Source organism: Chionomys nivalis, chromosome 12, assembly GCF_950005125.1.
Source record: "Chionomys nivalis chromosome 12, mChiNiv1.1, whole genome shotgun sequence".
NCBI classification, from domain to species: Eukaryota; Metazoa; Chordata; class Mammalia; order Rodentia; family Cricetidae; genus Chionomys; species Chionomys nivalis.
Genome location: NC_080097.1, coordinates 34904953 through 34916098, shown reverse-complemented (window position 1 = coordinate 34916098; position 11146 = coordinate 34904953). Strand labels below are relative to the sequence as shown.

Sequence of the window (11146 nt, the reverse complement as noted above, 5' to 3'; positions counted from 1 at the left end):
CCTAGAAAAGTTTCCTGAAAGTTGTTTAGTGCCAACGATTATGAGGAAACTCCTGACTTTTTTTTTTTTTTTTTTTTGGTTTTTTAGAGACAGGGTTTCTCTGTGGTTTTGGAGCCTGTCCTGGAACTAGCTCTTGTAGACCAGGCTGGTCTCGAACTCACAGAGATCCGCCTGCCTCTGCCTCCCGAGTGCTGGGATTAAAGGCGTGCGCCACCACCGCCCGGCCTAACTCCTGACATTTGATATAATTTATTGTACATTGAAAGCTCCGATCTGAATACATTGCATTGAGTTTGCCCGTTGCATCCATCTGTAGGAACACCTGCTCAAACAGAAGGAAACCTTCGCTCCATCTCGTGCACTTTCCTCACGTTTCTTTCCAGTCCAGCAATCCACCAGCTCCACCCTCAACCAAGACTGGCTGCTTTCATGACGACTGTTCATGGCCTGGGAGTCTGCCATCTGGATGGACAATTCTTTTTTTTTTTTTTTTGGTTTTTCGAGACAGGGTTTCTCTGTGGTTTTGGAGCCTGTCCTGGAACTAGCTCTTGTAGGCCAGGCTGGTCTCGAACTCACAGAGATCCGCCTGCCTCTGCCTCCCGAGTGCTGGGATTAAAGGCGTGCGCCACCACCGCCCGGCTTGAACCAGTCTAAAAGAGAAACAGATCTGTGTGATGTTGGCTTCCACCTTTGATCCCAGCACATGGGAAGTTCACACCTTTCATCCCAGTACTTGGGAGGCTCACACCTTTAATCCCAGCATTAGGGAGGTGGAGACAGGATCACTCCCCCATTCAGTCTCAGGACTTCTTGAGACAAGGTCTACCCCATTCTGAGAGAATGTCTGAGAAGTAAGTCTCTCTTGTGGCTGGCTTCTCTGATCTTTCAGCTTTCATTCCCGATATCTGACTCTGGGTTTTTATTGATTGAGACTAATGAGATTCACGTTTCAGTAGATGCTACCATTTCCCTAGGGTCTTGCAGTGAAATTACCTGATGTTCAAACTACCAAAGGGTCTTTTTAAAAAAAAAAATTTATTTATTATGTATACAATATTCTGTCTGTGTATATGCCTGCAGGCCAGAAGAGGGCACCAGACCTCATTACAGATGGTTGTGAGCCACCATGTGGTTGCTGGGAATTGAACTCAGGACCTTTGGAAGAGCAGGCAATGCTCTTAACCGCTCTCCAGCCCCCAAAGAGTCTTTTTAATGTAGTCACAGCAGTTCCCATTTGTACTCTCCGTATGTAAGATTCCAGTGGCATCATCCTCATCAATATTTAGCATCGTTATCCTTTTAATTTTAGATATTCTAGTGAGTGTGAGATGAACCCTCATTGTGAATTGACTACATTCACCAGATGGACACTTTCGCATGTGTTTTTATTTGCCAGTGTGCGTATGCCACATTTTCCCCAGAATAATGCCTACATTTTTGTTTATTTTCACTGTTACGGTTTAAATAAAAATGCTGCTGGTCCCCAAGTGGCTGCAGCAGGCAGTGGGTCCCATGACCAAGCGCAGGTCTCCAAAGTGGCGGCAGGCAGCAGGTCCCAAGAGCAGCTAGTCCCAAGCAGGGACAGCACAGTTCCCCAAGTGGCTGCAGTGGGCCCACCAGGGGCAGGCAGGGAGCCGAGGGGTGGGTGAGAGACCTCGATGGGGCAGCCAGCCTCAGCAGGAGCCATGTGAGGGAGGAGAGACAGACGGATAGGCATGCCATGCAGAGTGAGGTTGGATATTTATTTATGGAGGGAAAGGGGAGAAGAGCAGAGAGAGGCTGATGGGGGGGGGAGAAATGGGAAGAAGGGAGAGACAACTGCCTTAGAGAGGGAAAGGGAGGAAGGGACTCAGGCTAGAAACTAAACATCAGCTTGCCTCAGCTGGAGGGGGAGTGGGCGTGGCTTGTCTCTTAAAGGGACAGTACAGACCATTACACACTGTATTTGGATGTGCAGGAACTTGTGATTTTGTTGATACTTTTTCTTTTAGATATTTATTTATTTATTATGTATACAATATTCTGTTTTGTGTGTATGCCTGCAGGCCAGAAGAGGGCACCAGACCTCATTACAGATGGTTGTGAGCCACCATGTGGTTGCTGGGAATTGAACTCAGGACCTTTGGAAGAGCAGGCAATGCTCTTAACCACTGAGCCATCTCTCCAGCCCCGATACTTTGTTTTTTATATATTTTTTTTATTGGATTGCTGTATTGTGTGTGGCTTAAGAACTCCAGCCTAACTTTCACAGAAGCTTTTTCCAAGACAAGGCTCCCCTGCATTACTATTTGCTCCTGGTTTCTCAAATTGACACTGGAGGGTGGGTGAGATGGCTCAGCTTTCTAACATGCCTTAAGGCCTGAGTTTGGTCCCCAGAACACACATGGTGGAAGGAGAAAGCAGGCTTCCTCAAGTTGCTGTCCTTCATACTTGCAATGGCGTGCACGCATAAATGCCGTAAAATGTGATAAAAATTCAAATTAAACTTTTAAAAAGGATCCATCAGTTCCGGGCAGTGGTGGCACAAGCCTTTAATCCCAGCACCAGGGAAGCATAGTCAGGCGGATCTCTGGGAGCCAGGCAGCGTTGCTCTCGGAGGCCTTATCTACTTAGTGAGTTAAATATAGGACAGCCAGGGCTGCTACAGAGAAACCCTCTTTCAAAAACACTAAATAAAGAGCAAATGAAAGAAGTCAAAAGTTATTTACAGACATTTAGTTTTGTTTTTGTCATGGCTCATGGCTTCAAACGAGTGGATGTCTCTTTTTCCTTTCGGTTTTTCTAGAGTTTCACTGTGTAGCTCTGTTTGTCCTGAAACCCACTCTGTAGACAGGCAAGGCTGAAATTCAGATCCTCCTGCCTCTGGCTTCTGAGTGCTGGGATTAAAGGCGTGCCCCATCACTGCCCAGTTGTCTTTTATTAAATTTTAAAAAAGCTGATTTTGCATTTTAGTCACAAAGAATGTAGAATGGGTACTTTTACTCTGAACTTGGAAGCATTTTTATTTAGGCTTTTTTTGTTGTTGTGTCGCCCCACCCCCACCCCTAACCCACCTGCATGGGATTTCCCTTTGTAACAGCCCTAGCTATTAATCTCACTATGTAGATCATGCTGGCCACAAATCTACAGAGATCCTCCAATCTCAGCCCCACCAGTGAAGGATTAAAGGCGTGGATCACTAGGCTAGGCTGAAATCTTAAACATCAAATTCGCGATACTAACTGCTTTCCACCTCTGTGACAGGAGTCAACAGAAACAGTACCCAAACTACAACTCCCAAGACGCAAAGCTGCTGCGGCCCATCCTCTGTTTTGGTCCGCGAGCCTTGATCCCGTCGTGCATCGAGGCGCGCGAAAGGCAACCTGGGAAGAGTAGTTCGTCCGGGCACCTACCGGTTTCGCCAGCGCGGCAGAAGCTGTTCTCGCGGCTGGAGCCCGGGGTCGTGTGGGGGTGAGCGGAGCAGAGAAAGGGCGCGAAGGGAAACGGTGAGTCAGGCCGGGGCTACGCGATAAAGGGAGGAGGCACCGCCGCGGAGGCTCAAGCGGAGTAACTGCGGCCGCGAGCCGAGTCTGTTCTGGGACGCCTCCGTCGGCGTCGGCGAGGGAGGCGTGAGGAGGAGCCGGGCGTCTGCAGCCGTTCTCGCCCTCGGCGCCCCGCCGCCATCTCCAGCCATGCAGTCCCGGGAAGACGGCCCGCGCTCTCGCCGACTCTCCAGTCCCCGCGGCGGGAGGCGACCCAAGAGGATCTCCAAACCCTCGGTGTCGGCCTTCTTCACGGGCCCGGAGGAGTTAAAGGACACGGCCCATTCTGCAGCCCTGCTGGCCCAGCTCAAGTCCTTCTACGACGCGCGGCTGCTGTGCGATGTCACCATCGAGGTGGTGACGCCCGGCAGCGGGCCCGGCACGGGCCGCCTCTTCTCGTGCAACCGCAACGTGCTGGCGGCGGCGTGCCCCTACTTCAAGAGCATGTTCACCGGCGGCATGTACGAGAGCCAGCAGGCCAGCGTGACCATCCACGACGTGGACGCCGAGTCCTTCGAGGTCCTGGTCGACTACTGCTACACCGGTCGCGTGGCGCTCAGCGAGGCCAACGTGCAGCGCCTGTACGCGGCGTCCGACATGCTGCAGCTGGAGTACGTGCGCGAAGCCTGCGCCTCCTTCCTCGCCCGCCGCCTGGACCTGACCAACTGCACGGCCATCCTCAAGTTCGCCGACGCCTTTGACCACCACAAGCTGCGCTCGCAGGCCCAGTCCTTCATCGCTCACAACTTCAAGCAGCTCAGCAGGATGGGCTCCATTCGGGAGGAGACGCTGGCCGATCTGACCCTGGCGCAGCTGCTGGCCGTCCTGCGCCTGGACAGTCTGGACGTGGAGAGCGAGAAGACGGTGTGTCACGTGGCCGTGCAGTGGCTCGAGGCTGCTCCCAAAGAGCGGGGCCCCAGCGCTGCCGAAGTCTTCAAGTGCGTTCGTTGGGCACACTTCCCGGCAGAGGATCAGGACTACCTGGGAGGACTACTGACCAAGCCCATTGTGAAGAAGTACTGCCTGGACATTATCGAAGGGGCGCTCCTGCAGCTGCGCTTCGGGGATCGGTTGTACAAGTCAGTGGCCTCCAAGCCGAACAGCAGCCACGGTGGTGGCAGCAACAGCAGCAGCGCCAATAGCAGCAGCAGCAGCAGCAGTAGCTCTGTGGTGTCTGTAGCAGAGAATCCACCCCAGAGGTTGGGTATGTGTGCCAAAGAGATGGTGATCTTTTTCGGACACCCCAGAGATCCTTTTCTGTGCTACGACCCCTATTCGGGAGATATTTACACAATGCCGTCTCCTTTGACCAGCTTGGCACACACGAAAACAGTTACTTCCTCGGCTGTGTGTGTCTCTCCAGATCATGACATCTATCTCGCCGCCCAGCCCAGGAAAGACCTATGGGTCTATAAGCCGGCCCAAAATAGTTGGCATCAACTGGCGGACCGCTTGCTGTGTCGGGAGGGCATGGACGTGGCCTATCTGAATGGCTACATTTACATTTTGGGCGGGCGAGACCCGATTACTGGAGTTAAGTTGAAGGAAGTGGAATGCTACAGCGTTCAGAGGAACCAGTGGGCGCTGGTGGCCCCAGTACCCCATTCCTTTTATTCCTTTGAACTGATAGTGGTCCAGAACTATCTTTACGCCGTCAACAGTAAGCGCATGCTCTGCTACGACCCTGGCCATAATATGTGGCTGAATTGTGCGTCTCTTAAACGGAGTGACTTTCAGGAAGCCTGTGTCTTCAAAGATGAGATATACTGTATTTGTGACATCCCAGTCATGAAGGTCTACAACCCAGCCAGAGGAGAGTGGAGGCGGATTTGTAATATTCCCCTGGACTCAGAGACTCACAATTACCAGATTGTCAATCACGACCAAAAGCTGCTCCTCATCACCTCTACCACCCCCCAGTGGAAGAAGAACCGCGTGACAGTCTATGAATACGATACTAGGGAAGACCTATGGATTAACATAGGTACCATGTTAGGCCTTTTGCAGTTTGACTCTGGCTTTATTTGCTTGTGCGCTCGCGTTTATCCTTCCTGTCTTGAACCCGGTCAGAGTTTCATCACTGAGGAAGATGATGCAAGGAGTGAGTCTAGCACTGAGTGGGACCTGGATGGATTCAGCGAACTGGACTCGGAGTCAGGAAGTTCAAGTTCCTTTTCTGACGATGAAGTCTGGGTTCAGGTTGCTCCTCAGCGAAATGCACCAGATCAGCAGGGTTCTTTGTAAATCATTGGAGACAGGAAGATGTTTCTACTGTATGGAATGTATCTTAAAATGATACCTTTTCCTGTAAAAGACAAAGTTGATTAGGACTGGAGATTTGGTTTAGAAAGGGTAGCAATTTGAAATATTAATACAGTATACAAAATTTATACATTTTTGACTTGAAATCAACTTATTTGAGTAATTTACTGGGCTGGAAGTCTGTGATTAAAATGCATAGTGACCTGTTAGTGGATTTGTTGTTGCTGTTAATTAGTATGTTCATATTTTAATTTTCCTAATTTAGTTAAATCTTGCCTAGTGCTACAAGATCTTTAATTTGTTACTGGGGAAACTGGACTGAGAATTGTTGGATTTTGAAGGTGTTAACATTTTCCTTCAGAAAAATGAAAGGTTACATTTTTAAGTAGGTTTGTAGTGTTCTCAGTTATAGTTATTAAAATTTACTATGCTCTCCTTTCTGCAAAGAAAGAAATGTTAGTAAGGTAACTATTGATTCCATATTGATAATGTGTTCAGTGGGCTTATATAGTCACAGAAAATTTTAAAAATCAGGATTCCACTGTTTTTATATGTGCTAAATATGTCCTATTTCTTCCCTTGAAAATAAAAAAAAAATTTAGTAGTGTCACTAAGCACCCTTCTAAACCAAAAAAAAAAAAAAATGAAAAAGATAACTTGCTTTATAAAGTCAGTTTTGATCTGTACATGTTAAATGCTTTGACTCAGAGGAACAACCCTTTTCTTCACTGGACATGATTAAATAATGTAAATTTCTCATTGGTCATGCACTGTCTTAAAAAGTTTGTTTGCTTCCCTAAAATATTTTGGCTATATAGTTTTAGTATTCATCTTAGAGGTTTTTATCAGCAGAAAGTGATTTATTCTTTGATGTATGTGAAGTAATATTGGTGTTGAAAATATGTATAAGCTAAAGGCAGTATTTTATTGACCAGTGGTTGTAGTGTTCATCAGCTCAAGTGCCAGCAAAGAACTTTCAGACTTCAAGCTGTCTAGAGAACTGTTTTGTGTAATATTGAACTATTGTCCATTTTTTAAGTTACTGTAAATGTTCTTGGTTTTCAGCTTGAAGATATTTTTGTATTAGAAGTTGAGAGTTAAAGGACTTAAGAGGACGGCGGGTGGCATTTGGGGCCAGTAGTTAAAAGTATGTTCCGGTTTTTTTTTCCTAAACAGTGGTATACATGGCCATTTTAATTATGGTGTCTGTTTCTATTTTGTATTTCACTGTGAGTTATGCTCCAGTTTTTGTTTCAGTCACCATATGTAAGGGAAAGTCCAGAAAGTAAACCACGTAAAACTGGCATTATTACGTTATAGGTGCTTACCTTTTGAAGGTTTATTAATACATATGGTTGTCATAATACATATACACGACAAATGGTGTACATATACAAATGTTTTATGCTATAAAGTTTTCTATACTCTTTTAGAATTATCTTCCTGAATCTTTCTTCAATAACATGCAAATTCCTTTTTATTCTCTAGTGACAAAATGCTCATCTCTGTAGAGGACAGAAGAATCTGCTCCAGGACAGGGACGTGATTTTTTTTTTTTTTTTTTAATGAAAAACACAAAATAAAATAACAAAACAAAATGCCACAGATAATGTATTATTTGTCATTTTGATTAGCTGTGTGGAAGTACATTCAGCTCAATGGTTTCTCAAGTGTAGATAGGCTTCAGTGGCCTAAGTAAATTCTGTTCCATCGATATCGGGAATGTTATAAGAACTATCCCTAACTTAGAAAGCTGTTTTTCCCTGTGTGGGGGCCAACTTTTTCTTCCACAGTAACTTCTGTTGACAACTGTTTTGTGAGGTGGAAACTTAGTGATACGTATCTCAACCAGATTATTCATCTGCACAATTAAAATCTACAATTGATGTACAAAAGGCAGATTCTCAAATTCATCATTCTCAACTCTTGAGTTAAAACTTAGGCTAAATGCTAGTAATATCTTGGCTTACAAATACATTTTCTTGGGAAGGATTTTGATTTTGTGAAACATTTGTGAATTAGGCAATAGATGCTATTTATAGATAAATGATTTGTATGTTGCTAGTTACAAATAAAGCTGGTTTTAAACTGCAGGCTTCCTGGCTTTATGCTTTATTTGGTTGTCTGTTAAGTGCATAAAACTTGCTTGTTCAGTGACACAGCTAGCAATATTGAAGTCTTTCTGGACAAGAACTGACTTCTGCCGATTAATCAGCGCATCTTTCAGCAAATGCCCGGTGTACTGCCATTTGTAAGATTTAGAATTACATCAGCTGCTTCTATGTATCAATAGTTTGGACGTCTGAGAACCTAAATTACTTCAGACACTTTAGGTGGAAGCTAGGATTGTAAGTTTTCCAGGCTAGCCTGGGCTACACAGTGAGATCCTATTTGAACAGGACAGAACAAAATGTCATTGTTTTCAAAATGGTTGAAGACTGACTTAGCAAATAGCTTTTTTAAAGTAGGATTTAGGATTAAAAGATTATAATAGTTACTTCCTATCTTGTCTGGTCGAACTGTTTTTTTTTTCTGTTCTGGACTTCTGAGTCATTCCTTAGGAAATTGTACTTGTTTATCTTTTCACAGTTCCCATCGAGATTATAATGACACCTATTTCTGGCTAAGAACAATTGTGCCAGTGCTGAGGACACCGCTACAAAAAAGAATTAGTCATTTCCTACAGGACACACAGCTCAAATACTTGAGTAAAATGCATCATGATCCTACTCACAAAACAAAGGAATAAGACCTTTAATTTCTAACAGAAATGAAAAATTGATATGCAGCCTCAACAAAGGCAAACTTGACATCTAAGATTTGTATTTAGTTATTAAATATAAATGACTTGAACTCAAATGAGCTAATATCTTTGACACATAAGCTTTGACACATAAGCACTTTATAAATATAAGAGGAATATTGTCCAAGAAGGCCATGTATGTATTAGATCTTAAAGCAGATATTTTCATATTGCTGATGCTGTGACTGCATATTGTCTCCTTTTGTTACCAACATAAATGGTTAAAGTTTCCATAATCAGGAAAGCAGGTCATTGGGAAAGGACACTTAACCAAAATTAATCTGTTTAAGATAACAGTAAAAAAAAAAAAATCCTGGGCTGGAGAGATGGCTCAGCGGTTAAGAACACTGACTGTTCTTCCAGAGGACCTGAGTTCAATTCCCAGCAACCACATGGTGGCTCACAACCATCTGTAATGAGATCTGGCGCCCTCTGGCCTGCAGGCATCCATGGAGGCAGAATGTTGTATACATAATAAATAAATAAAATCTTTAAAAACAAAAACAAAAAAAAAAACCTACTTATTTTTGAGGCAGGGTTTTTCTGTAGCATTTGGAGCCTGTCCTAGAACTAGTTCTTGTAGACCAGGCTGGCCTCAAACTCACAGAGATCCACCTGTCTCTGCCTCCCAAGTACTGGGATTAAAGGCGTGCGCCACCACTACCTGGCTTAATTTTTTATTTATTGCTCCTTAAACCAGGAGCCAGTGGTTTGAGACCAGCCTGGTCTACAGAACAAGTTTCAGGATAGACTCCTTGAACTATCTGGCCTTGTTCTCACAGAGATCTGCCTGCGTCTGCCTCCCCAGTGCTGGAATTAAAGGCGTGCACAACCACTGCCTGGCAGAAACACCATATCAAGGATATTCTTTTGGATACAACTGTATGTTAATTCTGAAGAAAACAGAAATAGGATGGCTCTCACAGCCTGATTTAGGGTTTCATTTGCTTTGGAAAAACAAAGAGGACATGGAGCTATGTTTTCTGTCCTGTTGGAAAATAATTAGGTGTGCTTACATGTATGTGCAGGAACTCTGTAGATGCTTAAAGAAGAAATTCCTTTCCAGCTGTGGTGGCATTTAATCCCAGCACTCAGGAAGCAGAGGCAGGCAGATCTCTGAATTTGAGGCCACCCTGGTCTATATAACAAGTTCCAGGACAGCTGAGGCTACACAGAGAGAACCTGTCTCAAAGGAAAGAAACGTCTCATATAAGTCTATTGTGTTATTTGGATACTAGTCTACAAAGTCGCCCAAAAGAATTTTGGTTTTCCTTCTCAATACTTAGGTTGGCAAGTGGTTCCACATGGCTCAAGAATGTCCATATCCTGGGGCTGGAGAGATGGCTCAGAGGTTAAGAGCACTGACTGCTCTTCCAGAGGTCCTGAGTTCAACTCCCAGCAACCACATGGTGGCTCACAACCATCTGTATTGTGATCTGGTGCCTTATTCTGTCGCGCAGACATACATGCAGACAGAGCACTGTGTACCTAATAAAATAAATTAATAAAAAGAAATGTCCATACCCTGGCCATCAGGAAGGGAATGGACTAGGAATGCATAAGTCCTTCCTATAAGCAGTGCACATAACGCTTTTTTTTGTTTGTTTTTTTTTTTTGTTTGTTTTTGGTTTTTCGAGACAGGGTTTTTCTGTGGTTTTGGAGCCTGTCCTGGAACTAGCTCTTGTAGACCAGGCTGGTCTCGAACTCACAGAGATCCGCCTGCCTCTGCCTCCCAAGTGCTGGGATTAAAGGCGTGTGCCACCACTGCCCGGCCACATAACGCTTTTGGCTCACATGACATTGGCCATAGCTGTAAGGAAGCCTGGAAGAGGCAGTCTTCTGGATCATCTTGTACTCAGTTCAAACTCAGATAAAATTCTGAGGACTCATATTAAAAGATAAGTAACAAGCTGGGCGATGGTGGCACACCCCTTTAATACCAGCCCTTGGGAGGCAGAGGCAGGTGGATCTCTGTGCGTTCTGGGGCAGCCAGAGCTGTTGCACAGAGAAACCCTGTCTTGAAAAACAAAGAGAAAGAAACCAAAAATAAACAAATAAACGTAAAAATAAAACAGTAGAACAGTCTAACAAATCATCTGCCAGAATAGACTTCATCAGAAGAGCATTCCCAATAATACTAAGACTCCAAAGACCTACATCACACCGCCTCTCAGACCTCAGTGGCCAGAGGCGGGGTTTTCTCTCCTTAGCAATAAGCATCCTGGCTGCCTAGTACTTTGAATAGTTAATTCTGATCACTCGTAATGGATGAAGATAGAAAATGTTAAGGGAGATGAATAGATGAGAGATAACAATGAAGTTCCTTTATTCCTGCCCCCAGCAAGTTGTGCAGAAACAGAGGTATTCCAGAGGTAGGTTTAGAAGTGCTGTGTAGCTAATGGAAACATTCCATCAGAGAAGCCCCTTAAGACTTGGGAATCTGGAGGCTAGAAGGATAACAGTGGCTCAACACATTGTTGATCTTGTAACTCTGGTTCCAGGGTATCCGATGCCCTCCTCAGTCACCAGGTATGCATGTGGTACACATGCAGACAAGATA

The 11146-nt window shown here is 44.9% G+C and overlaps 1 protein-coding gene across 1 annotated transcript; it reads left to right on the top strand.

Annotated features, from left to right (window-relative positions):
- The first annotated feature begins 3376 nt into the window (after positions 1–3376).
- Kbtbd7 (kelch repeat and BTB domain containing 7) lies at positions 3377–7386 on the top strand. Its single transcript, XM_057786670.1, has one exon. It carries the CDS (start codon positions 3672–3674, stop codon positions 5763–5765), a length of 2094 nt encoding a protein of 697 aa, XP_057642653.1. The 5' UTR covers positions 3377–3671; the 3' UTR covers positions 5766–7386.
- Positions 7387–11146: the final 3760 nt, after the last annotated feature.